The sequence below is a fragment of the Chelonia mydas genome, chromosome 1 (assembly GCF_015237465.2).
Source record: "Chelonia mydas isolate rCheMyd1 chromosome 1, rCheMyd1.pri.v2, whole genome shotgun sequence".
NCBI lineage: Eukaryota > Metazoa > Chordata > Testudines > Cheloniidae > Chelonia > Chelonia mydas.
In genome coordinates this window covers 209683277-209710273 of record NC_057849.1, presented here as the reverse complement: position 1 = coordinate 209710273, position 26997 = coordinate 209683277, and the positions used below count along the sequence as shown (strand labels likewise).

Sequence of the window (26997 nt, the reverse complement as noted above, 5' to 3'; positions counted from 1 at the left end):
TTTTACCTAAACCTGTTCCTTGTACCAGTCCTACTCATGAAACCAAAAAGAGGTCAGAGATCTCCTCAACCGATGGGGTGGAAGCTCCATTGTGAGTCATTTAACACGAGGACTGGAGAATTTCCTGCTGAATGAAGGGAACAATCCTATATTGCCAGTGGAGGATGTAAAACATGTAATCCAAAGAGAGTCCATGAACTTGCTGTTGGAAGGCACCAGCGCTCATGTGAAATCCACCTGACCTGTCACTGTGTTATTTTTATCCCAGTCATTTAACCAGTCATTTTGCTTTCTGGGGAGGAAGGGAGAAGTTCTCTAACCCCTCCCAAAAGCAGTCTGATGAGTCCCCCCCCTCCTTTTAAAATCACCACATTTTCTTACAGGAATGGCAAGAATAACTCTGCAATACTCTCCTTTACCCAGCCAGTTATCTTGAGCATTCAACAAACTTAGGGCATGGCTACACTTGCAGATGTAGAGTGCTTTGAGTTAAACCAGCCTCTGGAGAGCACAGTAGGGAAAGTGCTGCAATCTGTCCACACTGATAGCTACAAGCGCACTGATGTGGACACGTTAGCAGCTCTTGCAGCGGCCACAGAGAGCAGTGCATTGTGGTAGCTATCCCAGTATGCAAGTGGCTGCAACGTGCTTTTCAAATGGGGAAGGGTGGTGGAGTGTGACAGGGAGTGTGTTGTGTGTATGTGGGGGGAGAGAGAGTGGGTTTTTGGGGGGCTGAGAGCATGTCAACATGCTGTCTTGTAATTTTAGACAGCAGCAGACCCCACCTCTCCCCCGCCTCTCTCTCACACACAGCATTCCATAGTAATGGTTGCTTTGTCTCGGGGCAGATAAGCAGCCGGCTGTCAGAAATGGAGCTTTCAAAGGGCATATCCACATTCCTACAGCGAGTTCAAAACAATGAAAAGAGTGGCCACTTGACTTAAGGGGATTATGGGACGTTTCCGGAGGCCGATCAGAGCACAGGAATGCAACATCTTGTTCACACTGACGCCCAGGCGTTTCAGCCAAGGCGCAACAAGAGTTAATCTTCTCACTGAGGTGGAGCACCAGAAGTGCTCTAGCCGTGGAGTCAGAGTGCTCTACGTGCCTTGCCAGTGTGGACAGGTAGTGAGCTAGGGCACCCGGGGCTGCTTTAATGCACTCTAACTCACAAGTACAGCCAAGCCCTTAGGCTTGCCTATACAGAGAAGACACTGTGGAATAAGCTGAAGTGTGAATTTAAAGCTCAATAGCTATTCCAGACTCTTATTCCACAGTAAGAGTGCCTTTGTGCAGTTTAGCTTAATCCAAGTGGACCTAATTTAAGACTTGGAAGTGGATTAAGCTAAACCACATGAAGGCACTCAGTTTGGAATAAGTGTACACACTAGAAAACTGTTGTGGAATAGCTATTTCCCCCATGCAGACAAGTCCTTAATCTTGAGGTCCTCCCTCAAACCTAGCCAATCCCCCCCCCCCGCCCCCCGAGTTCCTGCAGAAAGCGTCCGAACAGCAGGATACTACAGAGTAATTGCAATGCTCTGATTAAAATCAGGACTCTAACTGTCCTTTTAGATCTTGAAGGGCAAGACTCAAATAGTCTGTCTACACTGCAAAAAACCCAGTCAGCAAATTTTAGAGCCCAGGTCAACTGACTCTGGCTCGTGGAGCTCACACTACAGGGCTAATTTAAAAAAAAAAAAAAAAGCAAGTGTAGTTGTTCCAGCTTCGGCTGAAGCCCAGCTCTGAAACCCAGCACAGGTGTAGTGTCTCAGAACCTGGGCACTAGCCCGAGATTCGCTGCTGCGCTGGGCTGCTGGTTGGTTTTTTGGGTGCAGTGTAGACATACAGGAGAACAGGTAATGTGTGACAAATTTCAGAATGTTGCCAATTGTTGAGACACCAGAGACTAGGGAAGAGGACGGAATCACATACCCTAGTTCCACACATTCTTACACCCGCAGGCAAGTCCCATCACCCCTCCTTCAGCTTCCCCTCGGTAAAATGGCGAGAATGCTTTTTACACACAAATCTTTGTAAAGTATTTTGAGTTCTGGGGACTCTGTACCAAAATGTTCTTAGGAACTATATAGGCACTGTGACAGCTTCAATCCAGTGGTAGCTTGGATAGGGGAGGGTGTATGGTACATACCTGCGATAGCGCGCGCGATAGGAGGGATTCCGATGGATTTGCTGATGAAGCTGTGCTCCTTCTGGGACCCCATCCTTGATTTCCCCATCACCACCCTAAGACCAAACAAAAGGATTATGGACACGTTGGCAGCTGATGGAGGATTTCTAAACTACAGACGGTTGGAGTGAAAGCCAGCTAGTCCTTCCTCTTCTGATCATGGGACATGATATGAGAACAAAGGGGAACGTGGTAAAATTAAACAACCAGTAAATTTAGAACAAAATCAAAAGGTAATGTATGTTCATGCTGCATTTGGCTGACCTGTGGAACTCACTGCTGCAGGGCGTCAGTCAACAAATATGGCAAGTTTTTTTTTTTAAAAAAAAGACTATAACTTTGTCCATTAAAGGAACTGAGAACTCATACTTCAAGGTGCAAAATAATCAGTTGCAGGGGACAGAAGCTTTCAAAGCATTATATAATTAGCCAAATGCATTAGAGGGTTTTTTCCTTTTTTGGAATTGAAGGAATATTTAATATTCGAGGCAGTATACTGGACTATATGGACCGACAAGCAGAACTGTCAGGAGCAAGATATCAGGGCAGATGGACCAGTGGTCTGTATGGCAATTCCTACGTACCAAAGAAGGAAGAACAACATGGTCAGAAGGCTCTTACTCTGACAAAGAAGAAAACTGGAAGTACACGAGCCAGCAATGCCCCTCCCCTTCCTCAAAGGAAACAGATGGTAGAAAAGCCACCTTAGGATGCTTATTCACTGCCCCAGAGAGGCAGAAACCTTACCAAAACTGCTTCTGACACATGCTTGTGAGTGCCCCAATCCTGGGCACCGTGTGTTCTTGTGTTATTCATCACCGGGGGGGGGGGGGGGGGGGGGGGAGAGAAGGGGAATATATATCAGGTCCTTCCTGGGTCTTTTCTGCCTCCAAAGTTTCCTAGAGACACAGAACTGCTCTAAAGACACTTGCAGTTTCACATGCTGTGCCTGCATATAGCTATGCCAATTATTTTTAGCAGCCTGACAGGGGCAGCTGCTGAGGTGGAGGAGGGGTGGAGAAGAGTAGGGAGTGGAATCAAAACAAAGAAAAAACAGAGAGAGAGCATGCGAAAGAAAACAGCACATCAGGTAATGCCGTTTGTTGGTGGAAAAACTGACAGACAGAAAAGTAACCAGAGGAATCTCCATCAAATGCTGGCTAAATGGATAGTACTGGTAGAGGTAATCAAATAAAATCTGAAAGGTGTGAACACCCAGGAGGGAAAGACAACTTGGACATTTAGAGTGGTCTGAGATAGAACTATTACTCTTATCCTTTTGGAATAAGAAGGCTTGCAACATGCTACAAAACAGGTGACAGTAAAATAATCCCATAGTTTCCGAACTCCCCCCCTACTTTCTTTCTTATGTTTCATGGGGTGGATGATGTCTGGGCACAGACTGAGTTAAGACAGACAGCTCTAGATCAATAGTTTCCTCCAAGCGAGATCCATTGAACAGCAGATGATCCACAAGAGGTGACATCTTTCAGAATTAGCAAAGGGGATGGCGGGAAGGATGGAGAGTTACTGGCTTGTCCACAAAGAATGAAAAGTTGGAGAACTACTGAAATATGAATACTACAAATGCATAGAGAGGCAATAAGTGTCCCATGGCTCCAGTGAACTCCACAGGTCATTGCAATAGAGATTACTGGGTTTCTCAATCACCTCTTCATCAGAGAAAGCTGAATCCTGCTTCCTTAGTCCTCCCAAACCCTGCAATTACCATTTGAATGTCAGAATAATGTAACTGGGTTATACCTTTTTGAGGGACAATTATATTGTTGTTTAATGAGGATGGAAGTGTACCAGCAGAAGAACAACCTGGAAGTTCAGTCACAACTGTGTCTGAATCACTCCACTGAGAAGCAAGTTCACAGACGTAGAGGCAGATGGGGCAGCAAGGGAGAAGGGAGCAGAGCAGGGCAGGGAGGTAATCATAGTTTCCAGACGCTGTTTTACCTGCGTGCCATCAGCAGCATGGGAATAGACCCGTGAGCGACGGTCAAAGGTCTGTCCTGCGCGGTAAGGTGGGAAGAAGCGCTGCCGGTATTGTGGGCGGCGCAGCTGGTTCCGCGACCCTGGGATATGCCCTTCGGTGATGAGAGGATCCAATCCTTCACTGCTCCCGCTCCCCTCCTCCTCCTCCTCCTCACCCGGGTACTGACGAAGCAAAGAAACACAGAGTGAGAACCAGGAGGAGGAGGAGGAGGGAGGGGGCAGATGTCAAACCAAGACCTCCCCTACAAAAAACCAATGTAATTCTAGACTGCACACACTTGAGCACCTTATCAGGGAGGAGACAGTCCCTTTCTGTGACTCCAGTGCGAATGCACCAGGTCAGCAACATCCAGTTCCAGGCACTGCAGTGCCAGAAGATGCAGTCACAATGAAGGGAATGAGGAGAAAACAAAAACAAAACAAGAATGATGAAGGGGCTGGAAGGTCTGATTTAAGAGGGAAGGTGCAAAGATGACATGCAGCCTATCTATCTAAGGAACAACTCAACAGTGGCGAGGGGCATAATGTGAACATCAAGGAGCAGGAACTGATTCTAGGGAGAGGGAGGTACCACGGACCATGATTGGAAGCAAATACCATTTCATCATTCCCTTTGTGTATTTGCCTACTCTGATCTTTGCGCCTTCTTCCATGCTAGCCACAGGCCTGCATTCTACTCCCTTATCCTAGCATGAATACCTACCAAATTTCTCCTCAAGACTCCCTTGCACTGCAAAGCCCAATCCAGATCAGCAGGCCCCTCCCCTACCCACTGTAATGGATGTGTGTGCTGTAGACAGATGATTACTAGAAAAGTCACACTCCCCCACATCTCTGAGAAGCCGAGACTAGAACCCTAGTCCTTCAGTTTGAACAATATAGGCCTGTACCATTTAAACTACAAGAAATCCCCTTTACCAGGCTTAGGGCAGGTATACACTTGCATCAGCACAGCTGTACCAATGCAGTTGCATGCTGTAGCGCTTCTGGTGAAGACGCTCTAAGCCAGTGGTGGGGAACCTGTGGCCTGAGAGACATTCTGCTAACGTTGACTGTCTGCAGGCACGGCCCCCCTGCAGCTCCCAGTGGCTGCGGTTCACTATTCCCAGCCAATGTCCCTAGCACGTCCCTGCAGCTGCCACTGAAATCCCATTGTGACAATATCACTAGTGCTACCAATTTTTCAACTGATCATTTTAGCAATAGCTTCCAGCCAATATACATGGCCCACAATCCCAAACCATTTCCTGAGCCTTTGACACTGCAGAAAAGTCCTACAATAGCCTACGTATCTGCCAAAGCATCCATCTTCCCCATGGCAGCTTCCAAAATGCAATTTAATTTAAAACTCTTGCAGCATATAGAAGAGAGAAAATTTAGGGGCAGTGTAAAACCTGTGAATTGAATACCCAAATAAATAATTGAGGGAATACTATACTAATTGGTCTTTTCATTTGAATTTAATTCAGTAAAATCCTCCCCCTTTTCATTTAAATGCAGCTTCCAGAAAATTTCTAGTTTAGACATGGAATCCAGGATTTTGCTATAGTTTAGGTCAAGCTGACCATGTTGGGGCCTTGATCAGGGTGTACACGACACTATGATACTAAATGGCAAAGAAATAAAACAAAATTCTATCGCAGAATCTTCATCTAGGTCTCCCTGCATATGTTGTGTTGTCTGTTGACTTCTGTGGCTTGCACACAGTTGACCATATGGTCACATACATGGCATCAACTATTCATATGGAGCTTTACAAACATACCGTAGGGAATGAGCTCTATCCTACATACTCACCCCCAAGAGTTGACCATTTAAATGTTTGTTCCTACTATCAGTGAAGTCAATGGCAGAAAACTTACTACAAACACTTACTACTACCTCTTCTACATAATCTAGAAGTGACATGCAAAAAAGTCTCTTTTTTCCTTCTCTATGGAAGTACAAAGAAAGTGTGTGTTTCTCCAAAGTGGATTTTATCTCTTTTTTGGGCTTTGAAACATCAAGACAATCAAGTCAGGTCTTCCCTGGTTTTTGCTAGAGCACTACTACAAGGACCAGTGAATAGGAGTGGTAGCCTTTATAGCCTGCAATTGACAGGAATTGGGTGTTTGTGTTTTTTCACTAAGATCTTTTTCTCAGGTTTTTCTTTCCTCCTCACAAGCAGTTCACACCTTGGATTCTCCACTCTGTTACACCATGTTTATGCCATTGTAACTCCACTGACTTCAGAAAAGGTGAAGAGTACATAGAAATGATTTAGCAGAGTTAAGAAATAAGTGTATTGGTGTTTTTAGACAATAAAATAAAATCCTTTCCCCTCACAGTTCCACAGGAGACTGAAGCCTGGATGCCATAATCCTACCGGTTCTTTAGCCATCTATAAAGTCTTCCAGGAGGGAGTAGAAAATATTAAAAAAAAACAAAACAAAAAAAAACAAACAAAAAAAACAAACAAACACATTGTGCAGGGGTCGGGAAAGACAAAAACATTTTAAAATATTCCTCCAGGTTTCTCCCCACTATAGATTATAAAGCGGGGGGGGGGGGGGGGGGGGGAGACAGGGGACGACGGACGGACAAGTCTAATTCCTCCACCTTTGCAGGAATATACCAGTCACTCAAGGTCCATCTAGTCCAGTATCCGGTCTCTAACACTAGCCGGTATGAGATATTTCAGAAAAAAGGTTAAGAACCCTGCAGCTGGGGTGGGAGGGCCTCCATGAAGACCTCATCCTAATAGTCAGAGATTGGCTTTAATCATGAAGCTTTTTATCCCTTTCAAGACCTTCCTTTGAGCATTAATTATTATAACTCTGAATAGGCTTATCCCTATAGTGCTACCCTCTTTGAATCTTTCTAAGTTTTTGGCCTCAAGAACATCCCCTGAAAGCAAGTTTCAAAGTCCAATTATATATTTCCTTTTGTTAGTTTTGAATTTGCCACCTTTCAATTTCAACATTCCCTTGTTTTTCCTGTTATGAGACAGGGAAAAACAGAAGCTCTAACCTACACACACACACACGTCATTTTATATACTTTTATCATGTCTTATTTTAGTCATCTTCTTTCTAAGGTAAGCCATCCAAATCTTTTAATTTTTCTTCATATGACAGTCTTTTCCATGCTTATCCATTTTCATTGCTCTTCACTGAGCCCCTGTATTTTTGCAATATTATTTTAGAGGTGAGGTGACCTACACTGCATGCACAATTCTGAAGTGACCCAGTTCTCAGCTAGGCTATTCCTACTGTGCAGAAAGACAGAGGCAAGCCAATACAAGGGAGATCATCTTAAATGTTAAACTTTAAAAAGGAAACACCCAGAAATTTGGTAGGGACAATAAGATATATATAACAGAACATTAATATAAAGTAACAAATACTTGCTTAGGAAAATAAACTGTAAATTACCATCACAAAAGAAATTTGTTAACACCATGTTGTGTCACCCCAAGAGGGAATCAGCACCTCCTCTCCCTGAGCTTCACCCCAGTTATCCAACCACCTTCACCTCTCTCTGGCTTGCGATGCTCCCTTGCTTTGACACTCCAATGACCACATCTCTTTCCTACAGGTCCACTCCTCTACCTGGATAGCCACACTCATTCCCAAGGCGCCCAAACTGTATTCCCTGTCAATGTCCCAGTGGTCAACCTCATCATTCACAAGGAGGTATGCCCCTCACGTCCAGGCTCCTTGCACACTGTGTTTCAGCCAGTTAGCTTCCTCTGGCAAATCCCCTTTTTATCCCAGCACCGCCTCTTTTTGTCTCCTCCTTCTCTAACTACCTTCCAACTCCTTCCCCTCTCCCTGCTCTCTCATTGCCAGTCTCTCTCCCAGGACAGCATTCTATGCTACTGCATCACAGCTACAGGCCTTAAAATTATCCCTCGATTGAAACTGCAGGAGGGGCTAGTCCCAGGGCCAGGGCAACTACAATTCCAGATTAAACAGATCACTGATTCATGTAATGGCATTATATGCCATTTCTTATGCATCTTGTTCTCCTTTGACTGCAGCTGCACACTGAGCAGAGGTCTACACTGAGTTGTCTACAATGATGTCCAGGCCCTTTTCTTGTGTAGGATAGTTAAATTAACATTTGCCTTCATGTTGCCCATTTACCTAGCTTGGTCAAGTCTATGTACTTCCTCACAGTCCTCTCTAGTTCTGACTAACCTAAATAACTGTTACCTGCCGATTTTGCTACCTAACTGCCCTTTTCGTTGTTAAACACTAGACCCAGTACAGAAACTTGAGTCATCCCACAACCTTTTGCCATGACGAAAGTTGACCATTCTACTTTGTTTTCTGTCTCCTAGCCAGTTTTTGATCAAATGACAATACTTTGCCTCTCACCCCATGATACTTAGCATCTTTAGTAGCCTATGGTAAGAGACTTTGTCAGAGACATTTTGAAAGTCTAAATTAATTATTTCAACTGGTTCTGCTTTGTCCACTACTTCATTGACAAGGCCAAAGAATTTTAATAGTGTTGCACTAATCTATTTTCCTTCGCAAGAATTGTAGTGAGTAGACCCTGTAATAAAACATCTGGAAGATTATTTTTAGTTATTGTTTCAGCCAGGTTACCAGGTACAGATGTACAGCTTATAGAACCTATCGTTTCACAGATCACCGAGCCCTTTTTTTTAAAATATATATATATTATATATATATATATATATATTCGCCACCCTCCAATCCTGCCATATAGCAGCTAGATTTAATGAGAGACTGAATGGTTTCTGCTAGTATTTAGGAGCACTACACTGTCCTGTTTATGTACCTGGATGGAGCACATCAACAGACTGTCTGGAATCCCACATCAACAGGCTGTCTGGAATCCCACATGTTCCATATGTCTTGTCTTTTATGGCCTTGGCAATACACACCCTAGTCAATATCGAAGGCATCGGGGCAACTATGCTGAGTTGGGAAGCAATAGGTACCATCCTGAAAGTTTCTGACCCAACTGGCATTCAGGACCACTCTGATAAAAGGTGATACTTTGTGCAGGTTGAAAAGTGGGTTTCTTCCAATTAATCAACTATCCCAAAAACTGGAAGAGGCTGAATACATACTGAATTGCTGAGGAGCCTGTCAACCAGACCTGTAAACAAATATTGCTTAGTGTCTGAGGTGTGCAGCAACCACTATGAAGCACTTGGTGAACACTCACAGGGCTGTGATAAAGGAAGGACTCTAATGTCTTGTCTCCACACAGAACCTCAGAACTTGATGCAAGCATTTGGATGCTGCATGAAAGCAGGTGTTCTTTAAGGAAGCCATAAATGCCCCCCATCATGAACATCCTGAATGTGAATGGTTACATATACCTGTTGAGGTTTATGAGGTTTCACAATGGGTCTCAGGCCATCATTCTTCTCAGGGATCAGGAAAGAGAAAAAATAAAATCTTTTCCCTTCAGCGTTTTTGTGGAAACTCCCCTGTAGCTCTTCGTGAGAAGAGAATCCACCTCTTCTGACGGAACTGTCTCAGAATATGGGTCCCTGAAGAGGGAGGTGGCAAGGTGGCACAATGAAGAACTGGATGGAGTATTTGTCACTGACTGTGTCCACTACCCAGAAATTGGAAGCAATCCTATACTAGATACTGTAAAAAGAAAGACTGGATCCAAAGGATAGGGAGACAAGATGTAAATTGGTGCACAGCTCTCAACTACACCTCGCAAAACTTTTGGATAGAGGCCAGTGCTGAGGGCCACATGGCAACGAAACCTGATTCTATACTGCTGAGACAAGTAGCAAGTTTAGAAGGAGGTGGAGCATATCACCTTTGGGGCTGTATGCTTTGGTGTTATGAGGGAACCTGACTTTGAAAGTAGGAAGGGCAGACCTCCTCCAAGTTGAGGAAAAGGACTGCTAGCCACCAAGAGCAGGCAGAGGCCTTAATGTTCTCTAGGGCTTCATCTGTTTTGTCATTAAAGAAGCCCAGGCCCTCAAAGGAGTACACTCCTATGGCCAACCATTCTTGACTTCTGTGCAAGGCATCATATGCTGCTTTTAGGGAGCACTTAGCAAGCACATGACCCTCAACAACCAGTGTCCTAGGTAATTTCTTCTGTTCCTCAGGAAAAAACTCCAGGATGTGTCTTGTGGTATCCACAGGGCATAACTGTAATGGGACATGTGACTTACAGTTGGCCACCCAAAATCCTAGTGAGACAGGTAAGTAGGAACATCTACCAAAATATCCAGTTAATATCCCCTCTGTCAGAGAGGGTAGAGTGGAACACCTTACTGACCCTTCTTTCCTGTGCTGCAGGAAACAGCATGGAGTTTGCCAAGCAACACTATAACTGATGTCCTTCACGTGGTTTAACATAAACCCTGTCTACTCTCTTGGAAATGAGAGCAAAAAGAGCTAGATATCCTTAGGCACAGTTGTAGGCAGAGCAAGCTTGTCCCTGGTCTGCATCTGGAATCTGATAAACAGGGGATTGATCTCTGGTGCCATAACCCCTTTTTGCAGCTTGAGAACACTTGCCATTCTCCCCACTAGTTACTGAAACAGTATCTGTTCGTAAGGAGGGAAACAGATGAAGCACGAATTTGTTCTTCTGATGAGACACTATTCGTATGTGCCTACAAGAGGAACTTGAACGTTTCCTCTGAAGGAATCTCATACTATTCCACAGAAATGGATAGATCTAAGGGGTCTCTTACTGGTATCCGTGTCAGCAAAGACAGGCTGTGTCAGTGGCAGATGAGGAATAGGTGCCTGTGAGGGCACTGGTGCAGAGAGAAGATATAGTTTTGGAAGGGGCACTGGTGCCAGTGCAGAGATTGGCCTCAACCTCCAGCAAGGCTTTCATGGAGTCCTGTACACAGGGCAACACAAGTTGAAGATGGCCCTGCAAGATATCCTTCCATGATACCTTGATCTGAGGTGGGGGTAGATGACCAGGGTCTTGAGGCTGAGTCAGGAGACCCTCCAAGTTAATCTCTGAAGGGGTTAAAGGTACCCCCAAGGCAGTTCTGGATTAAGACCAGAGAAATCAGTACAGGCACAGAATTCAAACAGCAAAAAAAGCAAGTTGTGGGGTGGCTAGTTGCCTTGACAGTGGACCCCCCCGCCAACTCAGGCACACAGATATCAAAAGGCAATACTGCCACCTGAACCAATGAGGAATCCAAATTAGTTATGACAGTTCCTGAGAAGCATGGAGAACAGGTGACGGCAATGCCATAAGAGTCTTCAAGGCCCTCATGGATTGAAGAGAATAAAGGAGAGGGATGTGGCTTCCTCTCTCTTTGTTGTTGCTGCCTCCTCTGTCAATGCTAAGGTTTGAAATCTTAGCAATTGGTGCAGATATTGCCACTGTGTAAATCTAAAGTGGCACCTGTGACGGATTTACACCCAATACAGAGCCAAGGAAATTCCGATCTTCGGCCCATGATAGAAGGTTGTTCTGGCCTCAGGGCTCCCAAGTGTGTGTCTTGGACCCTGTGTCAGAGGACCTCAGCACAGAGGCTGAACTGAATACCTTTGGCAGACCTGTCAGGTTACCAGGCTGTAGGCTTAGATTTGAGGCTGCAGGCTCATCTCAATCTCCCATGTGGTCCACGGAATGAAAGTATAGAACTCTGCACAATACTTTACTGAATGGGTTTTACCCAGGCACAGGAGGCACCAAACATGGGCATCAGACTTTGGCATAATCACCGGGCGACAGGTGCACTGCTTGAAGCCCGTGCACAGATAGGGGCCTAACATGGTCCCTGTACGGGCAAGGAAAGCAACTGTTTATTCCATCACTTTTTAGGCCAGCGTAGACAGAACCAAAAAGGAGTGAGTGAAGAGAATAGAGTGAGCACTTCACTGTGCAAAGAAATACAGGCACATTTTTAAGGCGGAAAATATTTTCACCACCAAAAGCCACTTTTCACATCCTCCTAGAGACAGACACCAGAGAGGGATCTCTTCAGAAAAGCTCAAGTGGCTGAGTGTATTATGTCAGCTCCAACACTGTGGACACATAATATTGGTAGAAGACAGTGGCCGGTTAACCTCTCCCCTCTCGGTACATCAGGAGGAACATACCACTTGCCTCCAAGTTCAGCTAGATTTGTTCATCATGACATAGAGCTTAACTTGGAATTCCCCAATCCTCATGCAGGGAATCTCAGGATCTGGGTTTGAAGTGGGAGTGCTAGAACTAAAAATGAGCCCAACTTACATTACGAGGTGGTCCACGGCGTCTGCCATAATAGCCACGTCGGTAACGGCGCCTGTCTGCAGCATAACGGCTGCCTTCCACAGGGACTCCATCTGGACCAGTGACATTGGCTGCTTCTGCACCCTGAGACAGAAACAGAGAGAAAGAACGTGATGAAAAACATGCAAGAGAACAAGAACCAAGTGGAAGGTGTACAGACCCAGAAAAAGGAAGCAAGATGGGGAATCAAAACACCTCCCTGTTTCCAGAATTACAGAATTAAGGCAAGAGGTGATTGTCTTCCCTCCAAATAGCAGGTTTCTTTGACGCTGCTTATTTTTCCATTCCTCACAAGCTGCATATGGCAAGAATACACAAGCAAGCCAGGTATTCTCAACTTCATTTCCAGAAAGAGATTCACAAACTATAGGGAGTTCAGAAGAGATCAGCAAAATGATCAGAGGGCCAGAAAAATTGAATTGAATTATGAGGAACAAAACAACAAAACCCCTAACAACCAAATAAACCACACACACACACCACAAATCAAAACAACCCTTGAATATCTACAAATTAGCTAAATGACAATTAACAGGGAACATGAATCTACAAGTATTTGAAGGGTACCAATACCAAGGACAGAGAGAATTATTCAGCGGGAACAAAAATGTGCATGTACAGACCCACAGCTCTCCTATTTAAGAAAAATTTATAGCCCACAGGAGTAATGGGATGACATTCAAGAGAAACAATTTCAAAGCGGAGATCCTGATATATTTTGCAAAGATTTATTAGACAGAACAATAGTCTCCCAAGGGAAATAGCAGAAGCTCCATCAGTAGAGTAATTTATCACTAGACTGGACAGAGCACTAGAGGACATATACAAAGGAATGATCCTACATCCACCCCCATTGGGAGAAAGGTGGAAATGGACTACCCAAGACCACTTAGGCCTCTCTCTCTGATTCTCTCACCTTCTCTCCCTCGACCACATCAAATTCTACAGTCTCTCCATCACCAACACTGCGCAGGTATTTCCGTGGGTTGTTCTTCTTAATTGCGGTCTTTAAAGAGACAAAACAGTCATCTTGATCAAAAGTCAGAGGTGGAATGCAACAGAAATCAGATTCTCCCAGAGCAGTTCCCCTGATAGCAAGTTAGTGGCTGGCAGCAAGGAGACAGAGTGGCTGCTATCCCTTGCCTCTGCCAAATCTCAGACTATTCATGTACAGCCTCACTGCTTTATTCAGAAAGGGCACTATCTAGTGATTTAAATGACCTTGAGCATCTTAGTATCTCAGTACCATACAATCCTTAGCAGAGCATACCCTCTACCTCAGAGTACAGTGAGAGATATTATTCTCATTTTTAGACATGGAACAGAGGCACTAAGTAGATAAAGTTACTTGCCCAAAGTCACACAGGAAGTCTGCTGGATTGAACCACGGCAGGAACCAAACCAAACCAATGTCTCCCGAGTCCTAACTCACCCTCTTACGCTCCAGACCATCCCTACAACCCCACTGGCATCCACACTGGCAATTTCTCCCCATATAGTTCAGAGTACCATGGTATCTGTGACAAAGGCTCTTAATGCTGTCATGACAGTGGTGTTTCTGTATTATATAATGGAAGGAATATTTTACCCTAGGTGTTTGTCTGGGTAGCAGAACCAAGGGCAAGAAGAGGAGGCCATTTCTGAAAGTCACTTAACACCTTATAGTTAAAAGGTCATTAATAATGCCAGACCAAGTAGCATTAATGGTTCCACCCCTCTTCCTAAGCAGCATCCTCCACCCCTGCCCCCCCCCCCACCAAAAAGTTCAAACAGGGTAGGTCAGAGAAAGAATCAGATTGAGAGATGCTCAAAGTCACAGGAGGATCTGAACTTGCTAACAGATACAAGTTAGTTCTGTTCCTGTAACTCAGGAGGGAAGTTCACCTAACTGCTTGTGGTGAAGCATAAGATTAGATTAGATTAAATATGCCCATATGCCATTTTGACTCTAATGCTCTGGTCCTTTGTTTTAAGAAGGTCGTTGGACACCATCATTGGTCGCAAGTCCTCAAAGGGAAGAGACAAGTGTCTGAAAGCCACTTGGACCTGCATGGTGATAAGTGTTTTGTATACGTGGGATAGCGTACTTAGGTCCTGATCTAATTCCACACAGACACAAGAATGGGCAGGAGGCCCAAGACCTGACGTTCTTTCAGAGACCATAAAGGACAGAAGTCCAAAAAGCCACATGACCTTGACAGCATCTTGAATTTCTCTTCTCTGTGGACAGCAAAGGAGAGATGGGCAGATGTGAATTAGACTGAAATCTCTTGATGGATGACAATATTAACTGTGCATCCCTCTACCCAGACCACCCCCCCATATCCAGTAGTGCCCCCAAAGTTTCAACAAAGGGAATGCAGAACTGTGCAAGATGTTTGCAATAAAATCCGAAACTATGCAAAACTTCTGGCTTTGGGCTCTGTTCCACTATCAAAGCTCAGCTCATATTCACTGAAAGGCTCCTTGAGCAATTAGTGGGCTACACCTACATCTACTAAAGTTAATGCAATTTATGTCAAAGATTTTAACTGAAGCACTATCATAGAAACGTCGGGTTGGAAGGGACCTCAAGAGGTCATCTAGGCCTTCTTCTGGTGCTGAGGCAGGATTAAGTATACCTAGAAGTGTTGTCAAGCACTTTGAGATCTTCACATGAAAAAAGGTGCTATATATAAGAGCTAGGTATCACAATTAACAAACCTGGACACAGATTAGATCAAAACCAGGAAAATTTGATACCAGCACTGGATTTAGACTCTTGAGATTTGGGTACAGTTCCTGCCTTGGATGCAGACTTCTGTGTGACTGTGGCCACATCATTTCATCTGGTTCAGTTTCTCCTAGCCTACTCCCATTTGTCAAATGAGGAATCTAATATCAGATTTACCTATATCACAGGGGTATAGTAAGAATAAATTCATTCAAATTTGTGAGGTGCCCAGATGCTATGGTGACTGAGGACAGACTGGATAGTTTGTAGTATTATGAGATTTATGGATAGAAAGATTGCAATTCTTAATATTTCACTTAGAGAAAAAGGTGATAATAGAAATATATTATATATGGACAGATTCAGGAGCTATACTACACAGAGACAAAAAACTAATTTTGAATTCATTCAAAATTGAAACAAAGTTAAACACACAGATTGTACATGAAGGAACATTTCAGGACTTCTGCTGAAATAACCTTAAGGGATGCTAACAGAGCACTCAAGGATTTATGATAAGGCCACTGCAGAGAAACTAAATGAATTCTTTGCACTGGTCTTCATGGTTGAGGATGCGAGGGAGGTTATGAAACCTGAGCCAGATTTGTCACCTAAAAAGAATGAGGAACTGTCCCAGATTGAGGTGTCATTAGAAAAGGTTTTGGAACAAACTGATAAGCCAAACAAGCAATAAGTCACCAGGACCAGATAGTATTCACTCAAGAGTTCTGAAGGAACTCAAATGTGAAATTGCAGGACTAACTGTAATCTGTAACCTATCGTTTAAATCAGCTTCTGTACCAAATGACTGGAGGATAGCTGATGTGACACCAATTTTTAAAAAGGGCTCCAGAGGCGACCCCAGCAATTACAGCCGGTAAGCCTGACATCAGTACTGGGCAAACTGGTTGAAACTACAGTAAAGAACAAAATTGTGACACACATAGATGAAATAATTTGTTGGGGAAGTGTCAACATGGTTTTTGTAAAGCGAAATCATGCTTCACCAATCTACTAGAATTCTTTGAGGGGGTCAACAATTATGTGGAGAAGGGGGATCCAGTGGATATGGTGTATTTAGATTCTCAGAAAGCCTTTGATGGGTCCCTCACCAAAGGCTCTTCAGCAAAGTAAGCAGTCATGGGATCAGAGGGAAGGTTCCCTCATGTGGATTGATAACTGGTTAAAAGATAGGAAAGAAAGAGTAGGAATAAATGGTCAGTTTTCAGAATGGAGAGAGGTAAATAGTGGTGTCCCTGAGAGGTTTGTACTGGGATCAGTCCTATTCAACATATTCATAAATGATCTGGAAAAAGGGGTAAACAGTGAGGTGGCAAAATTTGCAGATGGTACAAAACTGCTCAAGATATTTAAGTCCCAGGCAGACTGCAAAGAGCTACAAAAGAATCTCTCAAAACTGGGTGACTGGGCAACAAAATGGCAATTGACATTCAACGTTGATGAATGCAAAGTAATGCACATTGGAAAACATAATCCCAACAATACATATAAAATTCCGGGGTCTAAGTTAGCTGTTACCACTCAAGAAAGATCTTGGAGTCATTGTGGATAGTTCTCTGAAAACATCCACTCAATGTGCAGCAACAGTCAAAAAAGATAACTGAATGTTCGGAATCATTAAGAAAGGGACAGATAATAAGACAGAAAATATCATATTGCCTCTATATAAATCCATGGTACACCCACATCTTGAATACTACGTGTAGACGTGGTTGCTCCATCTCAAAAAAAGATACACTGGAACTGGAAAAAGTTCAAAAAACGGCAACAAAAATGATGATAGGTATTGAACAGCTGCCATATGAGAATAGATTAATAAGACTTGACTTTTCAGCTTGGAAAAGAGACGACTAAAGAGGGATATGATAGAGGTCTATAAAATCATGACTGGTGTGGACAAAGTAAATAAGGACATGTTATTTACTCCTCATAACACAAGAACTAGGGGCCACCAAATTATATTAATAGGCAGAAGTTTAAAACAAACAAAAGGAAGTACTTTTTCACACAATGCACAATCAACCTGTGGAACTCCTTACCAGAGGATGTTGTGAAGGCCAAGACTATAACAGAGTTCAAAACAGAACTAGATAAACTGTCATGGAGGATAGGTCCATCAATGGCTATTAGCCAGAATGGGCAGGGATGGCATCCCTAGCCTCTATTTGCCAGAAGCTGGGAATGGGTTACAGGGGATGGATCACTTGATGATTACCTGTTCTATTCATTGCCTCTGGGGCACCTGGCATTGGCCGCTGTCAGAAGACAGAATACTGGGCTAGATGGACCTTTGATCTGACCCAGTATGGCCGTTCTTATGTTCTCAAGGGTTTCCCTAGGCTCTAAAATTTGATGTAAACAGGCAAGAAGTCTTCCTCAAAAGATGAGTAGCAGCACTGTCCCGTCTTACTGCTGTGCAGTATCAGCAACAGGTATGAAACCAAGATTGACTCAGCCCTTCCATCTTAGAGGTGAGAGCATTACAAATTAAGACACACTGGGCACTCAATAGTTAAAAGCTTGTACAACAGTATTTCCTTTTCCAAAGAGAAGCCTATTCGGAGAAGTTTTCTTCTTGTATCTTCTGATGATACAGTCATATCATGTTACTATGACATGTTAAAAAATAGCCATGCTCCATCCAAGAAGCAACTGCATTTCAGTGCACACACCTTGAATACTGCATGCAGTTCTGGTTGTCCCATCGTATGTTAGAATTGGAGCAGGGCAACAAACATGTTTAGGGCTATGGAACAGCTTCCATATGAGGAAAGAATAAAAGGAGTGAGACTTTTCAGCTTGGAAAATAGATGACTAGGGGGATATGATAGAGGTCTATAAAATCATGAATGGTGTGGAAGAAGTGAATAGGGAAGTGTTATTTACCCCTCTCATAACACAAGAACTAGGAGTCACCCAATTAAATGAAGAGGCAGCAGGTTTTAAAAACAAAAACAAACAAAAAGGAAATAGTTCTTCACAAAACGCACAGTCAACATGTGGAACTTGTTACCAGGGGATGTTGTGAAGGCCAAAAACTATAACAGTGTTCAAAAAATAGATTAATTCATGGAGGATAGGTCCATCAATGGCTATTCACCAAGATGGCCAGGGATGCAACCTCATGCTCTGGGTATCCCTAGACTTTGATTGCCAGAACTGGGAGTGGATGACAGGGGATGGATCACTCAATGATTGCTATTCTGTTCATTCCTTCAGAAGCACCTGGCATTGGCCTGTCTGAAGACAGGATACTGGGCTAGATGGATGATTGCCTGTACTGGATCAGACCATTCTTATGTTCTTAAACACCAAAGAGGGATAGAGACCTTTAAGGGTGCTAAAAGGGCTGCAACTAGAAGAAATTAGCTGAAATTTCAGGAGGAAAGTTCCAAGAAATATTTCATCATTTATTTCATTTTGGAATAGCCATAGCCTCCCAATGAGAATGGTAGAGGCACATCACTTGGTCATTTATAACTGGTAATAGACAAGAGACCTAGATAACACAGCAAAGAATGATCAAAGAATGTGTCCAAGAAAGCAGGGAAAGATAAGCAAGATGAGGTCAAATAGGTCTTTCTAGTTCCAGATTCTACATGATTTGGAGCCATGGCAAGAGAGAAACTGTTAATACAAAGCAGCCACGTATGCTCTAAGGAGAGAAGCATTTTAATCTGTATGCTCTGTGTATATATAAATAGCATCCAATAGCAGCAAATAAAGAGTGTTAACCCCCACCCTGATCATGAGATCTGCCTGCTCCCCTCCCACTGTGTGCGTGTGGAGGGTGGGTGTGTCCCTTCAACTAGGTCAGCCTTATTCTAAAGAGATTATATGTGTAATCCAGCCCCTCCTCCATACTCTTCAAATGCTGGGGGAGGAGTCCACAGTGGCAGGGAACAGTCACTACCCACAGAGGAAAGAGGCAGTTCAGAGCAGGATGTTTGTGTACGTGATTGATAGGACTTTGTAACTGCCACTCCCTGCCTGACTGTTCCCTTTCCTTCTCACTCAGGCAGGCCCCAATCTGCTTGACTGAATCACTGTACCATCCCAAGGGGATGCTAAAATCCCTCCCATCTCTCATAAATTCAGCAGGGATTGGTTTAGTTTGTATTTGGTTGGGAATCCTACCAGGAAATACCCAGACTACTGCAGTGGGGATATCGCTTCCCACTGAGTCAATACCAACTCCAACTGCCTAGTATTGCCTGAAGGTGGTCAGTCCTTCAGAGTTTCAAATGCCATTTGGTTAGGGCTCCTGACAGGGTAGTGGAACAACAGAAGAAAGGGAAGGAAGCATGAATTTGGGAACATCAAATCCTGGACCAAGTCTAAGACCAGCCAGAATGGTCTAGTTATGGATGTTGAAACAATGGGACATATTTAATCCTAGAGTAAGCAGACATCTGAAATAAATGGAGTTTCACTCACTTACAACAGGCCTGACTTTTGCTCAAAGGGCACACTCCTAGAGGATTTTAACCATCCACTTTACCCATATATTGACCTGTGGAAGGACAAAAATTCTCCCCCATCTTCCCACTATAGCTCTTTAATCTACATATGGGAATCAAATATCTCCCCTTCTCTGAGAACAGGAATAAAGAGGTGACAAAGAGAGTGGGTAGAAACTCTGCTACATCAAAACAAACTATTATTCTTCACATTTAAGAACCCTCATCTACCATCATCTTTTATGCAAGAATGCTACCAATGCCATTCTTGATTGCCCATTTTAAAAACTTTTCAATAAGCACCTCTGTGCCTACTCCCACGCCATTGTAAATAACTGTAGAGCCACCTCATTGTCCTTCTTTAAATTTCCCCTTAAAAATACTTCACTGCCATGATGCCTGTTAAAACTTGACAATGATTAGGCAGCTCACTTGCTGCTATCACCTTTTTCACCATGACCAATACCATCTCACTGTTCCCTTGTGCTGACCCCATCTTTTAGCTGTATCCACCTGCTGCCTTTTGCCTGGCACTTACGACGGTCAGCTCTTTGGGACAGGGAGATATTGTACAATGACTAGCACATGAGACTATAAACCCTAATGCAATATAAATTGTAATGAATTACACACAAGCACCCCTGGTGTCTCATCTCTCATTAACACGTTCACAAACTCTTAAAACTGTGAGGTGAACTCTGACTCCTATCACCCTGAGGAACAGTCACACCACTAAGCAGAGCATCCTTAGCACCAGTAATGTTATATACAATACACACTAACCATTGTTTAACATGCAGGCTATGTGTGTGTCTCATCTGCTTCTAGTGGCTGGGTCACACAGAGGATAAAACCTCTTACAGCTGATGGAGTTACTCCTTTAGTTTTAAGTGGTAGAAGCCTGTGTTTTTGGTGCTTAAAGTTCCAGGAGCTATACAAGATGCTAGCTCATCAGGGAGCATTTGAAATTTTGTTGTTTTCAGGCGTTTAGGACAAGCTTCCCAACAGGGAATGCATGTAACCCTGTAAGGCCTAAGAGCAGCAGCCATTAGCCAAGAAGCAGAAAGTCACATCCTTACATTCCATCTAAATTACATTAAAACAATGTAATATCAGGCTGTTAAGAAGGCGATCCTGTCCTAATAGCAGCCACCATCACCAGACAAAGAAACCGATCTTAAGATGGTTGAAGAAAACTTTGTTTGATGACATTCTGTCTGGCAAGAAATCACTTATCGACAAGTTGTGGTTGTGAAATCCCTACTTTATTGTTTTGTCTTTATGGTCCCCCATTTCTCTATTGTTTATCTGCAGGATCTCTGTCTGTTGATTGTTTCTGTCTGTTACATAATTAATTTTGCCAGGTGTAAATTAATTAAGGTGGTGGGGTATGATTGGTTAAAGAATTGTTTTACAATATGCTAGAATTGGTTAGAAAATTGTTTTGTAATATTTTAGTAAAATGACTGGTTATGGTATTGGTTAAGCAGGACTCAAGTTTCACTATATAAACTGGGGTCCAAAAGGAAGTTCTTGGGAGCCAACTCCAGGACACAACCCCAAGATCAGAGCTGCCAGACCTCAACACCTTGCCAACCACTCCGTGAGGAAGCTGGAGTCTCCCAGATGACCTGATCCTGACTGGCCATCAAGAAAAGTTCATCTGCCTTATTGGGACTGGAAGCAGTGAGCACTGTATGCTTAGCGCATTCTTTTTTGGAGGGAATTGTTAATAAACAGAGGTTAAGTAGGCTATTACTGAGTAAGGCTCTTTCACTGGTAAAAGACCCTGCAAACCTGCAGAGTGTAAGGTTATGTCCTGAGCCCACGGAAGGGTACGGGTGGGTGCCTAAATTAACAGGATCATTCCTGAGACCTAGGAATGGCGGAAGGGTGGATGCCCTAGAGCGTAAGGTTATACCTGAGCCCTAGGAACAGGAAAGGGTAGGGGTGCCTAAATTATGAGGGTTATGCCTTGAGCCCTAGGAACTGAGTAAAGGAGGGTGCCCCTAAAGTGTGTAACAGAATTTTGTGTGGGTAACAACCTCTTGGTCAAATGTGCATCTCTCAGATATTACAGTAATGAGTGTGATGTAAATACAGATAGCTGCTGAGCATTTAACCCTCAGGATGTGGCTGCCATCCTCAATTCTCAGAACAGAAGTTCCAGGTTACGTGGAAACACTTTAAAAGACCTGCTGATGGTTCAGGGAACCCCATGTGCACTAGCAGGCTTCTTGTTGATCACTCCCTGCCCAGTCACAACTGGTACATTCTCTCTTGCCTGTCATTCATGGTTGCAGCTGTCTCACACTGTGACAGCTGATAATGTCCAAGCTGGCTAAGGACAGAAGGAGAGATTGATAGTAGAGCAAGAGGAGGAATAGGGCTGAGAATGAAAAGGAGAAAAGAAGATTGAGAGGACTAGAAAAGAAGCCTGGAGTATGAACAGGAGAGAGTCTAGTGCAGAAAAGGAGGGTGGGAGGATGAGGTAGAAAACAGCAAAAAAGGTTCATTTAACTTCATTTGAGCCAGATACTCCCTCCCCAACACCAACTGAGCAGTTACCCTGCTGGAAAGAAAAAAGCCCCCTGCCTAAACCACAGTGGGCAAGAGAAGACAGAAGGAGCTGAAAGACAGAGAGGGGAATCTGTCACGGTTACATCCAGAGGAAGCTGGGAGAGTTCCAAGTAGGACAACCCCTTTAACTCCATATAATGAGAGTGGCTAAGAGAAGGAAATTTGTCAGTGATACATGTGGGGCTGAATCAGTTCAGAATGACCCCTTTAGCACTCACAAGGAGAAACTAGGGCTGAGAGATGAATATGAACAGTACATAGCAACAAGTTTTACAATGTATAGAATATACAAAGAGACAGTCCATTGCCTCTCACTCACCTGATGAACAAACACATCTTCTTTTGTGTCATTTCTGTGGAAAAAGTGTGAAGAGAGAGATGTAATCATGGGACATCTGATTATTTAGGCCTGCGGCTTTACGGGAGATAGTCCCCGGGGTTCAACTCACCAGTCCATGCACCTCTTCTGAGGAGCAGCAGAACCTGGAAATACATCTCCTGAAGCCTCCACAGGGCACACACCCCCTGGGATTCCATGTGCAGTACAAACCTACTCTGCCTCTCCATCCAGACCTGGCTGTGAATTTGCTCTGTATCACTTCCCCAACAGGAGGGGATTGTCCACCTTCCCCAGGGACCACCCTGTAATCTGTAGGCAGACATCCAAGGTGTAGTCTGACATAGGCAGCAAGACTATTATATTCTCTCCCTCTCCTCTCCATGACCACAGGACCTGCAACTCAAGCTCCCAGCACATTATCCCACAGGTCAAGTGAGACTGTCAACAGGACTGGGCACAGCTGTTAACATAGCTCCCCTTACACTGAAACCCAAAACAGCCCAGGAGAGGAGGGACTAGGAATACTCATTGGGAGGGGGAGAGCTACATATGAAATAAAGAAACCAAAAACAAAAAAACCCCACTTTTTAGGTTGTCTAGACAATCCTCCAGCCAGTACAGGATTCTGCATGTGATAAAGGCTGACATATTTGAGAAACTCACATCCAGTGCGCACACACAGATGCAGAAGCTAGGAACCCTTAAATACTCCAAAACAATTTCAGTTCCACTCTGCTGTTTACACACAGGTACTTGAAGTTAATTCTGTGGCTTATGAAAAGGTGCTAGGTTGACAGAAAAGAAATCTGAGGGACTCCCTCATGCCCTTCTCCCAAATATGCTCCTCCTGACTTAGGAAGGTAGAATTGTATAAGAATATAAACCTTTTTATTTCAAGGCATAAAAGTCAAGCACTAACAAGGGTTAAAAACTTCCCCTGTAAACTGGTTGTTCCATAATTGGCTACTACATGGTTTCTTGCACCCTCCTCTGAAGCATGTGGCATTGGCTACTGTCAGAGTCAGGACACTGAACTAGAAGCACTATTGGGTGTAATATCTATGCTCCCAGGAAGCAAGGGAAGTCTCTATGGCCGATCTAACAGTTTGGCTTCCCTACTGGGACTGATAATGGGTGGATCAGGGAAAGTAGGGGAACACAATAAGGGCAGGTCTTCACTACCTGCCGGAACAGTGGGTTGTGATCGATCTACTGGGGATTGATTTATTGCGCCTCGTCTGGATGCGATAAATCGATCTCCGAACATGCTCTCCGCAGACTCCGGAACTCCAGCTCGCGAGAGCTGGAAGCGGAATCGACAGGGGAACGGCAGCAGTCGACTCACCGCGGTCCTCACGGCCAGGTAAGTCAACCTAAGATATGCGAATGGCGTATCTTAGGTTGACACCCGCCCCCGCAGTGTAGACCAGGGGTAAGTGTGCAAATTTTGATAATGGTTTTTTTTGTGTGGAGACATCTCCCGCTGGACTGAGACCCAGAAAATTCACTTCACTGAGAAAACATAATTGGAAACAATCACTACCTCTGAGGGGCTGAAGTAAAACCAACGACCTAGAGATGGAAGGCTTGATATTATTTTCCTTAACTCCAAGCCATTCATTAACCTCCTGATCTTGCACGACCTTGGAAAATGTGCTTTAGAAGGGGATATAGAGCTCTCTCAACATGAATCAGATCCCCTCTCCACCTCCCCAATATCAGTGCCCTTTCTGAGGGGCAGCCAGCCTCAATGAGCTGTGGTTGCACTGAACGGTTCGGTATCCCCATTCTCTAATTCATCACAGACATCGAGTCCGCCACAATACAGTGTTGTATTGGAAATGGTTTCTATGATGTGAAAGACTTTGTGTCTCCCTTCTCTGATTTCCTTGAGTTATCAAACTCCCTGAACTAAGGCTTGTATGGATTCTTTTGCTATATCCATTTTCTGACAGAGGATTTTAAAAAATAAGTTTGAAAACTATTTTAAAAAATAAATATTAATAAGCAAGTTTCTGTAGCTTGTCAACTAAGTTTATCACAGTGTTTTCATGAGCAAGACATGTACCACTAGCTTTTAGCTCTCCCATTTTTTGCTTGAAGTCACTTAGAAACAGTTTAGAAACCCACATGAGTGGGTGATAAGATGCCTTTGAGGGTGGACTGAGAGTACAAGATGCAGCTTCTTAGAATTCAATGTGGGAGAGTCGAGCTAGAATTCTGGTTTGACCTATTAGAAGAGAGAGAGGGACCACTTCCAAAATTCAGACGTGGATCTGGACTTGAGCTTTGGAATACCCCATAACTTCTGCACGTTCAAATCTGTGCCCAGCTATAACTATAAAACACAGAACTGTGGAATGTTAGTGGAGATTGGAATTGGGATGAGTGAACGTGTTTGGACAGAAAATAAGAACACCCTTACCAAAACTTTCTCCAAAGCTCAAGTCTGTTCCCCTCCCCACCACAACACACACGTTTGGAAAGGCTCAATAACTTCCTCCCACATCCACCTATCATCTGATTTTAACTCAGAACCTTAATGGTTATCAGGCTGTCAGAGCTAAAATGCGGCATCACAGGCCAACCTTGTGGTATTTTGAACCCAACCAGAAACAGGAAATACCAGAAATCTCAGAAAACCCCTCTTCCTGTGAGATTTCTACCCTGATTTTGAAGGCTCATGAGTTAATAGATCTATTAAGCATGTGAACTGCAGTGTTGCACAAATTTATCAATAACAACAAACATACCTGTTGATAAAGCCATATCCGTTTCTGACGTTGAACCACTTGACAGTGCCAAGAACTTTAGTGGCTGAAAATTAAAGTAAATTAATATCAGTCACCCTCTAGTAACACACATCTAGTAGCTTCCTGCATCAAACGCAACAGATGTGTGTTCCCCTTCCTTTAAACCTGCAAATGCTATACTGAGTTATTTAGGACAGGCCAATGCATAGCGCAGCCCTATTATAGTCAAAGAAAGTCTCCCTTATAATACTTTACACTTACATAGCACTTTTTTAGTTTTATCAGTTTATTTTACCCAGTTGGAGACAAATGAGTAGTCCCATTTCACAGATGTGGAATGGAGACTGAGGGTAAGTAATTTACCTAAAGCAGTGGTCCACAATGTGTTACCTGGACTGCAAGGCAGCGACAGGTGGCAGGGCAGCGACAGCCCGGAGCCTGACCCGGGACCCCCACAACGTGACTGCCCTGGACCAGGGGCGGACGGCTGCCCCAGCCCCCAGAACTTGCTGGGGCAGCCTGGACCCCTCTGCTCTGAGCAGCCAGGAACCTGGCAGTATCTTTAGCACACAGCTGAGCTGGGCTGCAGCTGTGTGCTAAGTGGACTGCATGCGGCCCATGGGCTGAGAACCGCTGACCTGAAGTCACACAGCACGTCAGTGGCAGAGACAAGAATGGAACCCAGACTTTCTGATTTCCATCCCCATTCTCTCACCACTAGATCACATCTTTCCCACCTCTACAATCCAGCTGCTGCCTACTGATCCCCATGTGCGATCCCTAGCTTGAGCATGAGCTATGGCAAGATGCAGGACATACAAACAGAGAATCCAGCTGCCAGACTGGGGCACCACTTAGTTGTGTTTAACTCTAGTATTCAGCTATCAAAAAGCAAACATGGCAGGAGTGCCTGCTCAGGACATTTAGAAGTAGACTCAGCAAAATAGCACAGAGAACCTAACCTCATGCTGGATCATCTGGAGTGTGGGTAACAGGCAGGACCTGACCTGACAGGTCTTTTCTGGCATCACTAGAGCAGGGGGCTTTTACCACTTTCCCTAAGGAGATTATACCACAGGCTGATAGTTCTTACTGTTAGGGAAATATTTCCTGATATCCCACTGGAAATGCTCACCCTTTGCTCCTTTTCACCCCTTTATCTCTAGTTACAGATCCTCTTGGTTTTCCCTAAACAGCTTTTTTCTTATACTAACTCTTACATTCTATGGATACAGATATAACCATATCCGCTCCTTGGCCAATTCTTCCTTTCCTTCTAGAAAATCAAAAGGAAGACTATATCAGTGAAACAGGGAACCTCTAAACAGATGGCCTGAGTCTCATCTATTGGTCTCTGATGTTTTCCTCCTTCTCTCTGTTTTTTCCATGATCACCGACTCCCACAGTTACTGAGAACTCAGCACGATCTTGAGCCCTAAAATCCCACAGCTCTTGATCTGAAACATTCTGCTAACAGTCCCCAACCACACTCCTTCACATGGACTCTATTAAACAATCCTGGAGGAACAAGTTTCACCAGGTCCTATAGCAGGGGTTCTCAAACTGGGGGTCAGGACCCCACAGGGGGTTGCAAGGTTATTACATGGGGGGGATCACGAGCTGTCAACCTCCACACCAAACCCCGCTTGCCTCCAGCGTTTATAATGGTGTTAAATATATTAAAAAGTGTG

At 44.0% G+C, this 26997-nt stretch overlaps 1 protein-coding gene across 3 annotated transcripts in view; it reads right to left on the bottom strand.

The window, feature by feature from the left end:
* Window positions 1-26997, bottom strand: part of YBX3 (Y-box binding protein 3) — a 37631-nt gene that overhangs the window by 5751 nt on the left and 4883 nt on the right. The window contains exons 2-7 of one of the 3 annotated variants that reach the window (XM_037912069.1): window positions 25307-25370; window positions 22533-22566; window positions 13356-13445; window positions 12401-12523; window positions 4157-4357; window positions 2153-2247 (exon numbers count right to left, since the gene is read on the bottom strand). In XM_037912069.1, coding sequence (XP_037767997.1) covers window positions 2153-2247; window positions 4157-4357; window positions 12401-12523; window positions 13356-13445; window positions 22533-22566; window positions 25307-25370 — 607 coding nt within the window. The remainder of the gene's footprint in view (window positions 1-2152; window positions 2248-4156; window positions 4358-12400; window positions 12524-13355; window positions 13446-22532; window positions 22567-25306; window positions 25371-26997) is intronic. The other 2 variants (XM_043549037.1, XM_037912076.1) reach the window with 2 other exon arrangements.